This window comes from Haliotis rubra, unplaced genomic scaffold, assembly GCF_003918875.1.
Source record: "Haliotis rubra isolate DU_JTF1 unplaced genomic scaffold, ASM391887v1 Scf170, whole genome shotgun sequence".
In the NCBI taxonomy this organism is placed as follows: Eukaryota; Metazoa; Mollusca; class Gastropoda; order Lepetellida; family Haliotidae; genus Haliotis; species Haliotis rubra.
This window is the reverse complement of record NW_025765670.1, coordinates 23,380-44,362: the sequence shown is the minus strand read 5'-3', so window position 1 is coordinate 44,362 and position 20,983 is coordinate 23,380. Positions and strand designations below refer to the sequence as shown.

Here is a 20,983-nt window from a genome sequence, read left to right as displayed (position 1 = left end):
GTGCTTCGTTGTGGGGCGGGACTGAAGTCCTAGAAACTGTCAAGAGCCAAGCTGCCAAACACGGTCACCCATCAAAAGACTCTAAGTTAAGCACGTTTTCACCGAACCAGGGTAACACTATAAGGGGATTACCCCCGAAACAACCCCAGACCAAACACTCACCAAACAGGGCACACCATAATAACTTAACATCGTATTAAATCGTATTGTCGTAAAACCGACATGTGACACTTTAAATATACCTTCAATTTCCAAAATATTAAAATCATAAAATTGGGTAGACTTCGCCATAATTCGTGTAATGAGCAAATTTGTTTTCAATTTCAATGATGACTTAGTTTGTTGGGGCTGGTTTTGTTCAACGGCACACTCAGGAACATAACTTCTTTGAGCAGTATTTATGAGTTCCTGTGTGCCAGTACCGACCAGGTGTTATTCGGTAGGGATGGAGGCTTTTATATGGAGATATTGACATAGCACAGGGAATTGTATTCGTGGTTGGATCCTCTGAAAAGATCATGGTGGGCTAGGGAGATCCGTGATCTTAGTTTGAGGATCCCGTTGATGTTGTCGAAATGTGCATGTCTTTTAATAAGAATTATAGACAGTTATTGGAGAAAGCAAAGAATAAATTCCAGCACATACATTCCAAATGGAATCAAACTGGCAGGTTAGTTTCGCATAACAATATAGAGGAAGCGGTGATTGTACCACAATGGCTTTCATCCTAAGTCTTCATTCCTGAGCCCACACATCTAGAGTGGATGCATTTAATGCAGATGATACTGGATGATAGACGGTAGGTGATGTTGGAAAAAGAGTGTTTGGAAGACCGTTGCAAGGGGGGTGCATTAATGCATTAGTGTGTATATATTTTAGTTTTGCTGAGCATAACCCTCAGTATCTTGTTCCAATATAGCAACTTGTTCACTAATACCATATAGTTCCTCGGGGAATTAAAGACACCCTCCAACTGGGTAATTCTGGACATCGAGGGGGCGGTGAGGTAGCCTAGTGGTTAAAGCGTTCGCTCGTCACGCCGAAGATGTTCGATTGCCCACATGGGCACAAAATGTGAAACCCATATCTGGTGTCCCACGCCGTGATATTGCTGGAATATTGATAAAAGCGGCGTTAAACTAAACTCACTGACTCTAGACACTGAGTAAGTCTTTCATACTTTACACCATAATACAATGTCGAATGTTCCGTGAAGTAGTGACACATGTTCACTGATGTCATTTTTAATAACCATCCTTGTCCTTTCTGATGTTCTCGATGTGTTCCTCGACGTTCGGTTGTTCTTGCAGTTGTCATAACCAAGAATGTCAACATCATCAGGATCACATGGTTTTGTTTCTATGGAACACAGTGTAGGTCATCATGATCAATGTGTTCTGTAAAGTGTAAAGAACTCTAGAATGCTGAGTTTCTCTGATTCGGGTGTATGCTGTTGCCTGACCTTACTGGTATCTATTGAAGTTGCGCTTGATCTTCTTGTAGGGAGCTCCTCTACACTGTGTGGTCTCTAAGTAAGCTACACTTGGTGTGTGTAACTGCTTTCCCCAGTAGCTTCCCAACTGTTTGTCTGGGTCTTCTATCACTTTCTTAAAAATTCCCGATCCCGTGGACTCCAACGAAGTCTGTCTCTTTCCCTGTTTTTTTAGAAATGTCTTCTTTGCAAATGACTTGAGAAATCGTTTTTCGTGGAGGCCCACAAACACAGGACTATTGTTGATTGGTCTCCCGGCACATCTAATACTTTGTCGTAGAGGTATTCTAGTTCAAACTGAAGCAGATTATACTTGAGTTATTTCAGTCTTCAGTTCCGTATTTCGTTTCTGTTTTCTACAAGCTGTCTCGTCACCTCATCTTCCCGTGACGATCAGGGTTAGAATTGGTCTTTAGCAACCCATGCTTCTCGTAAGAGGTGACTAACTGGATCGGGTGGTCAGGCTCGCTGACTTGGTTGACTCATGCAATTGTATCCAAATTGCGTAGATCGATGCTCATGCTGTTGATCATTGGATTGTCTGGTCCGGACTTGATTATTTACAGACCATAGCAGGTAAATTGCTGAGTTCGGCGTTAAACGACAAACAAAACCTTCAGCATGTGAAATGAAAGTAGTTGAGTTCCTCCATGTCCTTAAATGTTCACTATTCATCAGTCAATAAGATTGATGTCTGAAGATTAGTTCTAATTCGGATTTTCATGGATCTTGTTATTTCTATGTGTCTTGGCTACAAACCCCGATTATGTTTGGGATTGTGAACCCTCGAACATTAAACTTCAGGAGTAAAAATTAAATTGGACAGAAAATCTGTCATCTTCGCTTCGCATGAGTCGAATTGCTCCGCATTGCACAAACGAAAGGTAACACCTGGTGTTCTGGGATTAACACAAAAAAAAACCCATAATAATTAAATTGTAAAATTGTTTTTAAAATAATGATAATAATAATAATAATGCTAAATGTTTTGAAAAATGTTTTGATTGTGACTTACATTGTGAACGGCCATATTGCCAGAACGTTCGTCTGTGGTGGCCAGACATTTGGCGGTCTCAGACGTAGAGGCCGAAAGTCACCACCGCGCAAGATGACCCTCACTTGTGCATTTTGCATCTGCGCAAATGGAAGTAACAGTGACGTCATCATCACCAACAGTGTTAGGTCACTATATCTGAAGGAACACAGTGAAAAGAAAAAAACGAACGCTGGTAAGTATGGAATCCTGGAAGGGACATTGTCGCGTTGTCGCCCTTTGGAGGAATAGAAAAATATTATTCAAAACGCGACATGCAACATCGCGACAATGTGACAAATGGCCGAAATGTCGCGTTGTCTCATTTTGGTTAATTTTGCCTCATTTTGCTTGTTTTGAGAGGGCGACAACGCAAAAATGCGACAACCCAACAATGTCCCTTCTCGGATTCCATAGGTAAGACACCACGTTAGCTTGGTTACGTTCCGGGACAAAATAAGTGTCGCGATTTGAAGAAAATGTTTAGATGCCTTCTTTCCAAAGAAAAGATTTCATAATTAAGAAACTGAATATTTTCATCAGTCACTGATTGAAGACATACAGTGATGTATTTTCGCAAAGCAAATCTAACATCCAACTGTGGCCTGTGGCTCAACGATACACTCTGGAAGAAAATAGCCATATTCGCGTGAGCGACACCAGGCAATGCCATCACACTATATACCTGAAGCAATGACACGAGACGAGAAAGCGATAAGGCTTCTCGGCCACCATATGTACCCAATATGAGAATCGAACCCTGGACTGCCAATTAATGTAAAGCCAATGCAAGGCTTCCCCAGAATTCAGATCCATTGGGTCAGGGAGGCTAGTTTAGCGTTTCTATAAGCCATTATTGGCAACCGCCCCAAACACACACAGTGGGGTTCCCACAGATTGTTGCCACACTGCATTAAACACAATCATCGGCCTTGCTGGGAGTTGCTTGAGCTGTGCTTGATCCCGAAGCAAATAAAGATATAAACACGCGTCGCCGTGAAGGATGTGTGAACTGTCAGTGATCACAAATACACATGGAGTCGTTGTCAGTTCATGCGCCAGGGTTAACATGGTAGTTACATGGATGTAAGTATTAGTTAGGCATTATTGGGAAGTAGTTACAAGATTGCATTTACAGTGCATAAAATTGTCACAGAGTTACAACTACAAGGTACTAGTAAAGATTGTGGTTACATGGGAGTAGTTACATTGTAACATTAGAGCGGTAGTAGTCACAGGGTTGTAGCTGCAGATAATCTAGGACATGGCGAAGTCCTGCTTCTCCCGCTGACATTATCGCCCACTGAGGTAACTGTGTCAGTATTTGTGTGTCCGTCTGTTCAACGACATCTGGCTTCCGCTCCACCAGAGCAACGACGACTGTTATAGGCTTCTGCTGTTGTTACACACTCATGGGCAATGATGTTGCTCACTGTCTACACCTTTATATTTCGTAATTGCCGAAACGAGTTTCAGAGATACATGTTGATCATGTCAACAGCAGATTCGCTTTGTGTAAAAATAGTTCCCCTAACAGTGATTGCGTTATCGTTCTTACAACTTGAAGGTTATAGGATCAGTGTGGTAGCTGAGTGGTGGTGGTTGCAGGGTAGCATTTACCGGTACAGTGTAGTTACAAGGTCGTCACTACAGAATGACAGTTATAATTACATATTGTTTTCAGTAGTCACAATCAAACAGCTTATGATTTTCTTATATATACCTGCGTCATGGCTAACTTTAGTTGCTATGTGTTATCATGATATATCACAGTGTCGGTGTTGTTATCATGATATATCACAGTGTCGGTGTTGTCGATGTGGTTATCATGATATATCAGTGTCGGTGTGGTGATCATGATATATCACAGTGTCGGTGTAGTTATCATGATATATCACAGTGTCGGTGTTTTTATCATGATATATCACAGTGTCGGTGTTGTTATCATGACATATCACAGTGTCGGTGTGGTTACCATGATATATCACAGTGTCGGTGTGGTTATCATGATATATCACAGTGTCGGTGTTTTTATCATGATATACCCGGTATCACAGTGTCGGTGTTGTTATCATGACATATCACAGTGTCGGTGTTGGTATATCACAGTGTGGTTATCATGATGTATCACAGTGTCGGTGTTTTTATCATGATATATCACAGTGTCGGTGTCGGGTCTTATGTCAGATGAGCTGGACGTGTCGGTGAGTTGATTTGTTAATACTAGAGTTCTGTGTCCTCATCACTATTACCATCAATACGGTAGCTGAGTATTGAGCAGCTATTTAAACGACCAGACAGTTTTCTACTCAAATAAATCCCAAGTTCAGGTGAGACATAACTGACAGGTATGATAGGGTTGCAGTGCCCTGCACCCGATAGTACACCGGCGGCACACATCATCAGCGCTAATAATAGATGTAGCGATAGACTTGATCCTTGTATGGTTTGAGAGAAGACGTGATCTTGATAGATCCAACAGTGGATATATGAGTCATACAGCAGTGACCTATATCACAGGCTGCCCCCATTTCCTACTTCGCAGGACAGAAAATACGTAGGTACGTGCAATGTTTAAGTTACCAGGACGTTGTCACAGGATGTACTTACATGTATGTAACCACAGTACCATGGTAGTTGCAGAACTTACAGTCAAATGACCCGCGTTTCTAGTTTCTGGCTGATAGTTACCTAATGTAATCAAATGCATGTAGTTACACGGTTGCCCGCTTGGATACAATGTGTGAAGCCCATTTCTGGTGTTCCCCGCCGTGATATTGCTGGAATATTCATAAAACCATATTCACTCACTCACCCACTTAAAGGGTCGTATAAAATAGCAATATTGAAGTTAAAGTTTGTTTGTTGTTTAACGCCACACTCAATCATACGCCAGTTATGTGGCGGCCGTCTGTAAATAATCGAGTTTGGACCTAACAATCCAGTGACCAACATCATGACCACTGATCTACACAATTTGGATATGATGACATGTGTCAACCAAGTCAGCGAGTCTGACGTCACCTCTTACGTTGCCGAAGGCCACTTTCTCACCCAGATCTTCACGGGTTTCATAGACAGAGTGAATGTTTGAGTTACAGGATGGAGTTACATGGATGTTGTTACAGAGTTGCTGTTGCTGGCTAGCATTTCAATATCACAATGATACAATGTGGAGTTATGGGCTTACAAAATAGTAGTTACAGCGTCCTAACAACATGGACGTAAAATACCCGGGTATTACTTCCATGGCAGTGGTTACATTGTTACATGACATTAGTAACACGGGTGTAGTTACAGAGAGATAGATACAGGTAGATATTTCAGGGTAGAAGTTGCATGGCAGTGGTTACATTGTTACATGACATTAGTAACACGGGTGTAGTTACAGAGAGATAGATACAGGTAGATATTTCAGGGTAGAAGTTGCATGGCAGTGGTTACATTGTTACATGACATTAGTAACACGGGTGTAGTTACAGGGAGCGGTAGATACAGCTAGATATTTCAGGGTAGAAGTTACATGACAGTGGTTACACTGTTACATGACATTAGTAACACGGGTGTAGTTACAGGGAGCGGTAGATACAGGTAGATATTTCAGGGTAGAAGTTACATGACAGTGGTTACACTGTTACATGACATTAGTAACATGATATTTCATTTCATTTTCCATAAGACTGTCTGTGTCACCTTGACCTGGTGAACAATATCCCATGCCCGGGATATCAGCACAAATGTAGGTCATTAAAATACGTGCCCCTGAACGATATAAATCAGGTCAGTAAACAGAACGTCTCGCAAGAAGACGTGCTATTTCATTATACCCTATTTCTATATAAAGACACATCAAAGCACGCTCTGTCAGTGTGTCCACGGGTACGTCAACACCGAGGTAGGTATTTAGTCGTATACGGAGCTCATCCAATGCTACTCGACAAGCCATCAAAGGTTCGTTCAGTTTTAGCGACTAAAGTATCCTGGGAACGTTGTCACAAAAGCTGCATGTCGAATATTACCCGGGACTCCGACACCAGACAATAATCTTAGTGCAAGGACCCAGACTGAATTAGGTCAGACGTACAGTGGAGGCTCGATACCGGATATACCATAGGTCACACACACAGCTCAGGTCTCCTTGTTTCAGTGTACCCTATACGACACAGTCGTGCACACACTATTGTCTGAAGACAGTGTGTTGACTACAAAGTGTAGACTGGTTTGGTTGCAATTCCTGCAGTCGTATCAGTCAGTTCCAAGTCAGAGTCATACACTGGATGTCTGGCGGCTGTGTCTCATGATACTGAGGTGATGTGACCAAGTTCCTTCTGTTCCGGGACAATCTAAAGAAGGACGATGTTACAGTGTTTATATATAACTGTCACTGAGACATGGGTGTTTTTTGTACACTGAGTGAATGAGTTTAGTTTTACGCCGCACTCAGCAATATTCCAGCAAAATGGCGGCGGTCTGTAAAAAATCGAATATGGACCTTACAATCCAGTGATCAACAGCATGAGAATCCATCTACGCAATTGGGATACGATGTCAATCAAGTCAGCGAGCATGACAACCTGATCCCGTTAGTCGCTTCTTACGACAAGCATGGGTTACTGAAGATCGACTATTCTAACCCGGATCTTCACGGGTTGTTTTTGTACTGCAACTTTATATGACTAAATCATTTGAATTGTTTCAGATTCAAGCACAGCTAAAGGGACTTCTAAAGAAGGACGATGTTTGAGTGTTTATCACAGTTGGGGCCCCAGTCTGTGGTAACCCAGGCTCTTGTTGTTGGGATAGTGTTTGGACTTATCGCCTATAATCTCTTTAAGAAACGATACAACCTACCGCCAGGACCAAAGGGATGGCCGTTAGTTGGAAACCTTTTGGGTGAGTGACTTTAATATATTTTCCATGTGAATCTAACAACGGTATTTCTACTTATCGAATGAATGCATTCAATTATATATTATGTCTCGAATTGCATTGAGCGTTAAAGTCTGTGCTGTCAGAACTTCATATTATCTTTATACATGTAATTTGTGACTTGTTATCAGATTCTAATATGATCATTTCAACAAGAGCACGTGTTAATTCACATGTTCTTAAGGGGCATGGGGGTAGCTTAGTACTTAAAGCTTTCGCTTGTCACGATGAAGACCCGGGTTCGATTCCCCACATGTGTACAATGTGTGGAGCCCATTTGTGATGTCTCCCGCTGTGATATTGCTGGAATATTGCTGAAAGCGGTGTAAAACACACTCACTCACTCACATGTACAAAAACTGTACGTCACACGACTGTGGTGCAAAGATGACAAGTATTCATATACGCACATGAACATAAATTAAGTTCCGCCTCAATGTTTATGTTGGGGTTAAATTTCATTATCACAGTGTGCGCACTATTGAAAAGATGACAGTACTATAACAATTGTCGGCATGGTAAAACTTTCGGAAAATACATGATGGCAAGACATGTTAATGTTTGACGGAGAGACGTCTTGTTGCAACATCGGTAAATGTTCATATTTCTAACATGCTTCGCTACAAGGTCAAAGACTCCGACAGTACTTTATCCGGAGATAAAGTACACCTTTTGCATAACGTCACACTGAAATGACGTCACTACGCCATTCTAGTCTGCCCCTCGTCATCAAACGGCTTTGGTACCAATGTGCCTACAGTCATTTCTGCCCAATTTGGGCATACAGTCCAATTTGGGTAAAATTACAACTGTAGGCAGATTGGGAATTGAAAAACACCCCATAGAATATAATGAATTGACCCAATGTACCCTTGCTAAACGACGTCACGCTTGCCGTAAGTTGTCATTGTGTAGTGCAGTCTCCTAAAGTGCAATTAACTCGGTTACCTCTCCGTTTTATGGCATATAGTTGCTCCAGGCGGCTAACATCACTTGACATCATTTTTAGACGGAAACATTGCCTCAGCTTCACCAAGAATTAAATATGGTCATTTAACCCTAAAGCTACAGTCTTGTAATTCTTAAATGTAAATACAACCATGTACATATGATACATACAAACATCAAGTACAAACAAGCCAGGACTAACATGTAACCTAACCATGTGAGTACAAGCATAAAACTACCACGCTGATACTACAAGCCTGTAATTCTTAAACGTAAATACAACCTTGTAAATTCAACCATATATGTACAAGTATGTTTGACAACATGTTGCTTGAAACATGTCAGTCCAAGCATACGACTACAGCCATGGCTACAACTATGTAACTACAATCATGTAACTAGAAACAGGTAAACACTACAATCTAAATACTAAACAATGTAACTCTAACCTTGTAGTAACTACAATCTATGTCAGTGAGTGAGTGAATGTAGTTTTATGCCGCTGTTGGTAATATATCACGGCCCCACAATCTCAGTACAGTTCCACAGGGGGTAAGCACTGCCCATGCTCAACCGAAGGTTGGTCGTCATCAGCTACAATTTCCCCGATAGACAATATATCCCGGTAGAGAGTGATAGATGGCCCAGGTATCTTTATAAAATGAAGTTCTTGCTAAGATTTCAGAATATTTCAGTGGCATTGCTTTAAAGGTTTGCGTAGATGGAAAAAGAGAAACATTGGACCAAATATGTCGTTCAATACACAGCTGCATGCTTCAAACCAAGGTCCTACCTCAGTTGATAAATAACACGAAACCAACTACCCGTACAGTACCTTTTCAACAACCCGTACAGTTGATTTGTTTACATGAGCAACTACCATCGGGGCGTACAGTTATTGGTTTCGTTAATATCTCAGTTTGTATGTTTTGACAGAAGCTAAAATCTTGACACAGCGGCTACATAACCTCATTTAGCCTAAAAATGCACAATACGTGAAATGAATTCAAAGACTTCGATTTCGATTTCTCGGCTTTTCTGATTCGTGCCAAAAGACGTGTCAAGAAATGCTTCAAATGTAAATAAAATATAACGTGTCATGACCAAATGATATAGGGGTTATCATCCATGGCCAATGAGCTTATGAGACAAGTCGATTTCATAACATTTACTGCTTTGGAATATAAAAATCTTACAAAGTTTGGGACTCATTCTCCACCGAGATCGACTGCCTATCGGGCAAATGGCAGTTGGTGACGACTAACTTCCGGTTGAGATGGACAGGGATTACCCCACGTGAGTTCTGTAACTACATTTATGTAACAGCATGTATCTGACTGCAACCAATGTAACTACATCCGTGTATGTGCAATCACGTGACGACAACTATGTATATATATTATGTAAATACGACCATGTAATTAAGCATGTAAGAAGAGCCATGTAAGTAAAACCACATCAAGATGATGCTTTTTATCTCCAGAGGTACGAGGGACTCTCCTGTTCCGAAAACTTCGCGACTGGAGCAAAACATACGGTCCAGTTATGACGATTCAGCTGGGTAAGATTACCTGCTTCACGATGGTACAACAATGTATCAGGTAGAAATGTGGAGTGCATCATCAAATTTATTGCATCGGTTACAAACATTATATCTGTTACAGTTAAAGTTTGTGCACGTACCATGGTACTCCGGTACCATAACTATTTAATAGTGATCTTTGAATGCATCCTTAGTTTTTTTTGAAGACTTGGTACTATCACCCTTTGACAATGATCTTTTAATTCCTTATGTCTAAATGGATCCTGCGTTTGGAAAAAGGGTTTTGTTGCCTTTGTATCCATGTTAAATAATGAAGGCTTTCATGAGGATCCTGGACACTGGTGACCATGTATATTTCAACTACTTATGTAGAACGTATACAGCATACAGTCGAATACTGAGGACGTCGTGGTCTTCCATGACGGTCAATCGTGAATTGTGCAGAGATTCTCACTAATGCCGCACCAGTAACTCTGTACCCCTAGGAGAACAATTATGTTAGGTTTTGTTTGTTTATTGTTTTACGCCACACTCAGCAATATTCTAGCGACACCAATGAATGATCGTGTTTGGACTAGACAATCCAGTGATCAACAGCATGAGCATTGATCTACACAATTGGGATACGATGACATGTGCCAACCTAATCAACAAGCCTGACCACCCAATCCTGTTAGTAGCCTTGTAAGACAAGTATGGGTTGCTGAAGACCAATTATAATCAGGATTTTCACGGGTCTTATATGCAACCTATTCGCTGATAAGAAGATATTCGTATTCACAATTACAGAAATGAACATAATGATTTCAGGTACTCTCAAAGCAGTTATTCTGAGTCGAATAGATGTTGTAACGGAAGCTCTCATTACAAGACAAGCAGACTTCGCAGGAAGGCCGGATACATATGTTGGTAAGACATCATTCACCACATACATACTATAAAAACACTAATATAATTCTATATTTGGGCAAATCGCCGAAAGTCTCTCTGTAGGTCCGAATACCAGTCGTTTTAAGATATGTTCATGTTTATTGTTTCCTTTCTTCCATTGATTTCTCCACACACATACTTCCAACCAGACCACACAGTGTTTTATTGGGATTATAATATTACGCTTTAATATTGAGATATTTGAGTGGTCAGTGGACTACATTTCAAAACGGGCACTGAAATTGTGGAGAGTGCCTCTGTAAGACCGAATTAATGATCATTATTCAGTTTTCTTCATGCCAATTGTTTCCTTGCTTTCATTGTCTCGGAACACGACCCCTCATAAAACAATTATGGTTGTGCGTATAGGGGTGTATTGTTGTGGTGGTGTGGGTGGATGGATGGATGGATATGGTCATTTAACACTTTTTATTTATCCCCAGTAACTAAATTAACCGAGGGAGGAAAAGACATAGTCAACGCATCGTACGGCCCAACGTGGAAGTTGCACCGGAAAATTACATCCAAAGCGCTCAGGTAAATTTTCACTTTTTTTATGCAAAGAAGGCATGGGTTATACTTAGTTGCCAAAAATGATAGTTTTCTTCAAACAGTGAATTCCAAGTATTCTCAAATGTTTAAAATTTGAGGGGCATTAACACATGACCATACTATTCAGTGAAATTACATGGATTTGGATGGAGCTTGAATCATTGATTAGAGAATGGGAGTCATTATCCCCAAAGTATGTTAATGTGTGATACTAGGTTAGTCAAAGTGCAATTTGATATATTTTCATATATATATGTGTATCAGGCACTATCTAATGGGAGATAACCTCAGCCGGAAAGTGTCCCAATCACTCAACATCACTACAACGTTGATGAGAAAGGAACAAGGAGCCTTTGATCCTTTCCCCTACCTGTCACTGTCGATCTCCAACATGATGACAGGAATGCTGTTCAATAAAATCAGGTAATAATATCTTTGTTATTTTGGTTGTTGTTTATAGATATCTTTTAACACAGAATGTATTATTGTTCTTAGAGTCTCAGGTATCTGAACTTTAAGTTAAAACACATTGTTTTTCTTCTGCATAAACATGTTTTGAGAACATGAGAAGGCTGACAGTGACACCTCACGCAATCATCTAATCTTCAGTTGTTTCTCAAAAACACTGGCTAACTTGTGTATTGAATATGTATTTGTTTGTGTGTGTGTGGTTTACGGAACAAATTTCATCAATAAGATATTTTTGTGTACGATCTTGATAACCGAGCCTCATCTTATTAAGTTTGATTTCTTCTTTTGTTTGTGTGTTCGTTTGTTGTGTAACTCCGCAATGAGCAAAATTCCAGCTATTTGATTGCGGTGTGTAAATGATCGACTTCAGTGATCAACATCATGAGCATCGATCGACATAATTGGGATACGATGTCATCTTTCAACCAACTCTGCGAGCTTACCCACTAGCACACGTTAGTCGCCTCTTACGACAAGCATGGGCTGCTGAAGATATTTTATTCAGTAATGTTAAACAGAGGCAGAGTACAGAGATACGAGTATGAACGACCGTAGGGTTTTGACGTCTTGACGCGTATGTTGTAGTCTCCCATGTACCTTCTAATGTACGTGTCAGAAATGCGTTATTATGTATAAAAGTCACAGATTAGCACTCAAGGCTTTTTCCTGGTTGTCAGAACCATCAAGGGTTTCACCAAATGGAAACTGTGTAAAACCGGAACCGCATTACTCTGTCAACCGTCAAAGCTGAGTTAAACCAAACTCATCAGAATGTTTCTTTAATTCTAGTGAAAATGTAGACTCTGAATACTATAAAGCGTACGTCGTCACCCTGGACGATTTTATGAAAGAAGCTGGAGAAGGATTTCTGGAAGATTCAATTCCCCCGCTTCGTCTGTGTCCAACGCCTAGATTCAGACGTGTTACTCGAGTCACCGATAAACTATTAGATTCCATCAAGAAAGAAATTGCAGCCCACAGAAAAACGTTCAACAAAGGTAAGCATCATCTTACCAGCCCACAGAAAAACGTTCAACAAAGGTAAGCATCATCAGAGTTAAAGTTCCTCAATTACTGTAATTTGTTGTCTACTATTGAAAACAGGAATAAACTAGACGTATATGCCGGATTAGGTTTGTGACCAAAACGCTGAAAAGGTAACACTTGTCAATATATACTTAAAAAGAAACTTCACGTGCAACTTTATCCCAAACATAACCTTATAGAACAAAGTGTTTTGCTAGTGGATACATCTTGTTTACAGATGTAATGAGGGTACTCTAAAACAGGATTAGGCATTCAGGTGCGCTTGGTGCACCATCCACAGGCAACAGTAGCACGATGGGAACACACGATGGGAACGCACGATGGGAATCATTTTTTGATTTCACAGGGACTAGCCGTCTGTATTGGAGCGCGTTCAGTACCGCGTATGCCCCTGGTCGCCCTCACAACAGCATGGCAACGGGAGGTGTTTATCTCTCAAAGACTGTTAACATGTTTTTCCTTATCACCACATTTCTGTGGACTATTATTATGTTTTACAGATTAAGGATAATATGCAGCAGAGAGGGTTCGGGTGATCCTGGCACAGTCAGGCTGGTAAGGCTCATCATCAGCTCAGGGCCCTTGCCCCCTCTACACGCAGCCCAGACAGCGAATGGGACTTCTCCCAGGAAACGCTGCCTAGTCGAACCCACCAAGAACTTTCCGGAGAATATGAAGGCTCCCCAACACTGCAGCCTTCTGCATTACCCAGAGGGTCAGAAGGGCTGTACTCCCGGTGGAGAACCCAGGCACTCTCTTGATCTGCGCCAAGAGATCAGGAGGTACCAAACCAAGGGCACCGAGAACAATGGGGAGCCTGACGACAGTGTACTTGGGATGCAAGCGAGACATTTCAAAGGCGAGGTCCGCATATTTATCATGCTTTTCCTTAATCTTGCCAATCACATTGGTGTCAAAAGGGACAGAAAATTCTATGATATAAATAAATTCATTGGCTTTATCAAAAAGGACAAGATCAGGTTTGTTGGCTGGAATTCTTCTGAGGCTGTATATGGGCCTATTCCACAGAAGTTTGAAAGCATCATTTTCCATGACGCCCTGGACATGTTCAGGGTCGTACCATGGATGGACCTCGAGTCAAAGCCACAGGCATGGCGGAGACGGTAGTAAAAGCAACGAACCATGCCATCATGTCGTTTAAGATATGCTGTTTGTGCCAAGGAAGGGCATCCACTGACAAGGTGTTGGACGGTCTCCGTGAATTCATTGCAAAGTCGACATTTCATATTGATATTTTCTTTAAGAATCACATTTAGGCGATTGCGAGTGGGAAGTGACTGGTCCTGAGCAGCAAAAAGGAAGCCCTCGGTTTCACATTTAAGACCAGCCGACTTCATCCAGGCGAAGGAGTCTGTGGGATTGCTATTCTGTTCAACACACTGCATGTACACACGATGCAATGGCTTCTCAGAAAGCTTCTCCACAAAAGACCGACTCTGGGCAGACTTGGTGAAGGACTTCACCTGGTGTACTCCCATCACTGTGACTATTATTATTATTATTATTATGATTATTATTATCACCATATTTCTGGGTCAGAAGCAGTTGAAATAGGCGGATGCGTCATGTTTGACCTGGCCATTATGGTATTCTCCCATATTAACTACTACCCATTTTCAATATAAATCATTTCTTTTTGGTTCAGTATATCTTTGTGTCTTGCCTGAATCATACTGAGTAATAATTTGGAGGAAAGGAAAATGTACGTTTTTCTAGTATTTTATTAATTTAGTTAAAGACGGAAAAAATATGAAAACATTCCAAAAATGCTACATTATAGTTGATACTCTTCATAATAAATGAATATGACGAGTAAGCTTCAAGAAGGCAGCGATAACTTGCGCTACTTCAAGAATGCCATGAAGACTTTCTCTAAATGTCTCTCTGTCCTGGTTTCCTAGGACAGTTCATTTACTTGAATACAGACAGGATTACAGACTGATCGATTGCTGAATCCTTTACAGATGAGATACGGGACTTCACAGATGCGTTGATACAGGCTCAGCAAGAAGCAGATGAAGGGGACGATCCTGTCCTAATGTCACAGATTACAAACATGCATATGGCCATGACAATCTTTGACTTAGTATTCGGTGAGTCATCTAGTTTATGCAAGACGTTCCACACGTTTCATTACAAAGAAAAGTACCTTGAAGATCCCGGTTAGAATTGGTCTTTAGCAGCCAATGCTTGTCGTAAGATGCAATAGGGGGGGTAGGCTCGCTGACTTGGTTGACACATGTCATCTTATCCGAATTGCGTAGATCGATGCTCATGCTGTTGATCACTGGATTGTCTAGTCCAGGCTCGATTATTTACAGACCGCCGCCATACAGCTGGAACATTGCTGAGTGCGGGGTTTAAGAACAAACCAACCAACAACAAACAACATTATTCCGTAATGTTTCCACAACAGTTATGCTACACAACAATAAACATTATGATAATATGCCAAGGAAAATTGTTACTGACTGAGAACGGTTAGTGCTAGACAACATAGTGAAACACCATGTGGACATATATGTTTGTACCTTTCCGATCTCATTCCCTATCTCTCTTCCCACTCAAAAGAAGCTGAATAACATCTTTTCACGTGCTGTTGTCCAAACTGAAACAAGAAAGTAACCCAGAAATCCACGTGCTAAAGAATTCATGTGCTAAAGAATTGAGCATGAAATAACGAAAAACAAACAATGTTAACAATTACGGGTGTGTTCTGGTTTACAAATCAATATTATTTATGGGAAGGAAATTACTATTGAGCACTCAATAGAGTGGAGGTACAAAATTCAGTGCCGGTGGAAAATGAAATAGCTGTGGTCATAGCAGGTAATGGTATTGACCTAGTAGCAGCAGGATTCAAGCTTCTTAAAAGGCATAGGATGGCTAGCTAGATTGTAAACAGATGGATTTCATAACATCGTCCGTCTTGGTGTGATGTGGGATAAGTGTGGCATACCTCGCCCACTTATGTAGTCTTTTTTACCTTCCACAAACTTCTATACTATGTTCGATAGGTCTTGAAGATTGCAGATTACCCTTGACTGCTGAAGCATCTGGATAGAGTAACTTCTGCGTCAATGATTACCTTTGATAGTAAAACATTCCTGATAACTAACAATTTTCAGAAGACAATGTTTATGAATCGCTCATGAACCTTAAAAGAACATTGCATTCTCTAAAAAGGAATTTCACTGCCATATTACAACCCTCAATTAAAATAGTATGTTCGATGATTAAAGGTTATTGGTCATGGCCATGAGTCGGGCCTTTATAGTTGTCAAGAAGTTTATACTTAATTAACAGCTGGACTTCTCTTGAGAAGCATAGTTGTCAAGAAGTTTATACATAATTAACAGCCGGAACAGACTCTTCTCACGAATTACTAGGATGTCTCCTTGTGATAGATGGGGACGACACCCATCAGGTGCATATCCTAACAGGAGCAAGCTAGAAAGCCATACAAATCTTTGTAGTCTTTTACTGCTACAGAGATGTTGCACTAAGATTGTTCACTATGTTGACATTGCTTGTCTTGAATCACCATTTTGAAAACAATGAGTGAATCACAACTCTCACCGTTGTTTTAAAGGACACTTATCGCTTCTCTTTGAATTCATGGTATAATACATATATGTCATGTAACATTTCAGCTGGTACAGAAACCTCGAGGAACACGCTTCATTGGTGTCTCCTGACGATGGCTCTCCATCCTGACATCCAGAAGAAGGTGCACCAGGAGGTGGACTCCGTTATTGGTGCGTTGAAAGAAAGGCTGTTGCAATATTTAAACAATAACCTATAGACATCTTTGATATCCTATCATTAGCTTGTGTGATGAATAGATTGTACCTAGCTACGTATGAGTGTACACGGTCTTTAATGGCATTTATACGATCAAGAACTTGCAGAAACTGCAAACACAAACTGATAGGGATACCAAGCCAACACAAAACACAAACGCTTACAAAGCTGACTTTGAAAACATGTAGCATTAAAGAAACTGCAAGTGTGTATTTGGACGTGAATATAAAATATGACCGCTTCGGTTTGGACGTTAAGAGTAAAGCGGTAGACCAGTGACGATGTGGTATAATGAATGGTAGTGGGCAGTAGTAAACACATAGTGTGAAATGTGCATCAATAGGTTTCTCTAAATTGCGAGGGGGTTGATGAAGGAAGTTGCAAGTGTATTGGTAGGAACACCAAGAGAAGCATTTCATCATCCCATAGCTTCCTCTGAACCTCACCGACAAAGAATGGATAACACACGTCAGGCTGACCATCTGACCTTTCCCTTCTTGATTCAGAAGATACCATCCACCTGAAGAAGGGGCAAGAACTAGCCCAGAAATCAAGAAGTTGTCATCCATAAGATTTGTCTTGTATTACCATTATCCTGTATGTCCTTACATCATACACATGTGGTCCCATCGAGCCTCTTTTAAATGAATATGTTTGCATTTACTTTGGTAAAGTATCATTTTAGAACGAAATATTGAAAATAGCGGCGTAAAACCCACCTTCCACGCGGTTTCTGTGAACATAGGATGCATAATGTTGTGTGATACCTGCCCAAGTAAAGCTGCGTAAGACCTTCTTGCAATGTGGTTAACTCATGACCTTGTCCATGTCTCCTTGACAGTGGTATTTGCTGTGGTTGCAGGTCCTGATCTGAACGTGCACGTTTCGGACAGGGAGAACTTGCCATACACCGATGCAGTGATACATGAGGTCATGAGGTTGAGGTCAGTCGTTCCCATTGGCGTTGCTCACTCCACGCTGTGCGATACCACAGTTGGTAGGTATTACAGTACGTTCCTCAAACGTGTGGAGGGTAGATAATAGTGTTTGATGAAGTCTTGGTTTCCTGAAACAATGGTCTTGTCACGTGGACATTACACGTGCCTGTCGTCGAGTTGTTGTCTCTGGTAGTCATGGCAGCGTGACACCTTTGATTGTTATGGTGATTATGGATATAACAATGATGACAATAGAAATCAGACGCTTGATTAAAACAAAGACATGCGCCGAAAAAAAGTAATTTCCTTATGTCTGTGACGTTTGTTATTGGAAGAAAAGGTAAATGTAAACGATGTTGTCTTGAAATGTATGAGTTCGGTTTCTTTTATTACTAAATATTGTGTATTTCGTAAATAAATTAATATATATGTTTATTTTATGCATATCTGCTCTTCCGTCAAGGTTACATGTTTTACCTCACTATGGATGCCGAGTATGATGCTTCAGTATATGCTTCGATGATGATGATGATGATGATGATAAATAGTTTTAATATCAAATGTGATTACGAATTGATTTATGTCAGTTAGGCTGTCTTTATCAAACCATCAGAAATTGGGATAGATGAATGTATTTCTTAAGATATTGATGATAATTTTCAGGTGGATATGATGTTCCCAAGGGAACAATGGTGATTATCAACCACGACGCCTTGCACTTTGACCCTGACCAATGGGAGGATGTCAATACGTTCAAACCTGAACGATTCCTTGACTCAGATGGAAAGATGGGTCCCAAGCCAGATAGCTGGCTTCCGTTCTCTGCCGGAAGGAGAGTTTGTCTCGGGGAGACAGTTGCAAAACCCGAGCTTCACCTCTTTCTTGCTGGAATACTGAGGGGTTTCACCATATCACTTGCCCCGGGGACACAGCACGACTTTGAGCCACAGAGTAAGGGGGCAGTTAATACTCCTGGGAGATACAAAATTGTCATGAAATCGCGAATTTAAGTTAGTGTTTTGTGTTCCATTTCGTGCAGAGTTTCAGTTTCATAGTTGGTCAAAAGACTGAAATAAAATAATCAAGTGACAAATGCAGAGTTATTTACAGCTACGCTGAGACATTGAGGGTACAATACTGACACGTTTAGCTTCATTTAATCAATTAGGGCACGCTGCTGACCCAAGGATAAATGTTGAGGCCAATCTGTAATTTGATATTATTCAAGGTGGAATTATAACAAACTTGTTAAGGCTGGACCAGTCGATGATGGGGTTTAAGATATACATACTATATCGACAATTATATACTTGAAATCACTCCTCAGCTAGTGCACTCAAAATGGCGTTCATGCTGCTTCTTTTTGTTCAGTCTTTGTGTGTTATATATTTTTAATGTGATCGTTTCTTAAAATCGGATCTTTAATAAATACAATCATCAAAAGTGACATACTGAACACTTTTTGCGCCGGCCATTTGATATTCTGTGTGCGCGATTACAACTTCTTTCAAACACGAAAAATGTCTTGTTCCAAAATATACAAGATCGGCCATTTCAACAAAACCTTCGCAGGTGTGTTCAAAAATGTGTCTTGAAGTTCTGCTCGATTTAGAACAATTAGCATTTAGAAGCAGTTTCCATCCACTGATTTACCCACCTGACCTTGAAATTAAGGAGACAAGTGAGACTGTGTTTCATATCTACTTCTGTGCATAAAGATTCAAAAATTCTCAAGGTGATGTGATAAGAGGGATGACTTCACAGCTATTTTGCCCTTTACACCAAACGGAATATGTTTCTGAGGATAACTGAGACTGTATATGCTTTAGCACAGACGTTATATTTAACAGGCTTCTCAAATCTATTGTAGTAGCACAATGCACCAAGTCAAAAATTGTAAAAATAATTCTTTATGCTTTTATAGATGCTTCTTAACCATACTTTGTACATCACTTGATTGATGACGAAACATCACTTTTGATTGCAATAAAGGAGTTGTTCATCCACATATCTTATCTTTAATCTGAAGTGTCCTCATGTCAACTGACGTAATCCTGTGTAGTGAATATTGTTCCGACGGTTGGTAAAGGAACAAAACAGTAATTAAGTCCAATCATCATGGCGTGACTCGATGAACACTCTATGAAAGTACAGCAAGGTACACGGTGCAAACAGTTTTTTAAAAGCAACTGTTTGGTAAATCCTTATGTGTTTCCTTGTCACCACTGTCAATCCCAACATATGTTTTATAAGACACATTGTTTGGCAATCGGCTTCAATGTAAAGAATATTGTGCAAAAGCAAAGGAGTATATATAACTGGAGTATTGCTGAATGCGGTGTTAAACAACCAACAAACTACTCGGACACCCTCAACATCACGTAAACGAGAAGATCCGGGTTAGAATTGATCTCCTGTAACCAATGCTTGTCCTAAGAGGCGACTTACGAGATCGGATGGTCAGGCTTGCTGACTTGGTTGACACATATACCAATTACTGAGACCAATGCTCATGCTGTTGAGTACTAGATCTTCTGGTCCTGACCCGATTATTTACTGACCACCGCCATATAGCTGGATCAACAGACATAGAAAGGAATAATACCCCAGCAAGTTTAGTACCATGTACCCTGGATTGTCTACAGGAACGATGCATTATGGTGGGCGAGCTGTCTAAGGAGCCAGGATAGTGATCCAGCGAGGTGTGGGGATCGAGCAAACACCGGGTGTAAAAACCTTGGAGTCAACTTTGTGTGCAGACTCTTTCAGTGTTGTCACAACCCCTAGTGTACACTACACAACCCCCGTGCACTAAAAAGAACCCACGTATTCGTTAGTATATGAACAGATGGTGGCCACAACTACCTAGTTGCGGGTGCAGCAACGTGCAGTAAACTTGGACAAAGTACTGTGACAATGTGTCCCAGTCCACCCAGCTGGGTACCTCGTAAGGATGAGGAAGCCGCAATAACTCTGTGCGCCTAGTGGCCGGGGAGTTGCGAATGAGCGAGTTTGGTTTTACGCCGCTTTTAGCAATATTCCAGCAACATCACGGCGGGGGACACCAGAAATGGGCTTCACACATTGTACCCATGTGGGGAATTGAACCCGGGTCTTTGGCGTGACGAGCCAACGCTTTACCCACTTGGCTACCCAACCGGAGTTGAGATTGATAATACGATGTGCCGTTGAGATTGAAATCTAGTGATCGAGAGGAAAACATATCAGCTCCTTGAACATGGACTAGTTGCGTGGAATTGATGTGCGCTATATAA

At 40.9% G+C, this 20,983-nt stretch overlaps 1 protein-coding gene across 6 annotated transcripts in view; it reads left to right on the top strand.

Moving 5' to 3' along the window:
- Positions 1-19,712, top strand: part of LOC124272502 (steroid 17-alpha-hydroxylase/17,20 lyase-like) — a 316,834-nt gene extending 297,122 nt beyond the window's left edge. Inside the window, exons 1-11 of one of the 6 annotated variants that reach the window (XM_046707704.1) lie at positions 5,059-5,086; positions 7,225-7,418; positions 9,886-9,963; positions 10,756-10,854; positions 11,319-11,412; positions 11,692-11,850; positions 12,688-12,896; positions 14,931-15,059; positions 16,620-16,724; positions 17,633-17,767; positions 18,372-19,712. In XM_046707704.1, the coding sequence (XP_046563660.1) occupies positions 7,262-7,418; positions 9,886-9,963; positions 10,756-10,854; positions 11,319-11,412; positions 11,692-11,850; positions 12,688-12,896; positions 14,931-15,059; positions 16,620-16,724; positions 17,633-17,767; positions 18,372-18,718 (1,512 nt within the window). In that variant the 5' untranslated portion in view covers positions 5,059-5,086; positions 7,225-7,261 and the 3' untranslated portion in view covers positions 18,719-19,712. Of the gene's footprint in view, positions 1-5,058; positions 5,087-6,318; positions 6,477-6,690; positions 6,834-7,224; positions 7,419-9,885; positions 9,964-10,755; positions 10,855-11,318; positions 11,413-11,691; positions 11,851-12,687; positions 12,897-14,930; positions 15,060-16,619; positions 16,725-17,632; positions 17,768-18,371 lie in introns of those variants that run through there. The other 5 variants (XM_046707700.1, XM_046707702.1, XM_046707701.1 and 2 more) reach the window with 5 other exon arrangements.
- The last annotated feature ends 1,271 nt before the right edge of the window (positions 19,713-20,983 follow it).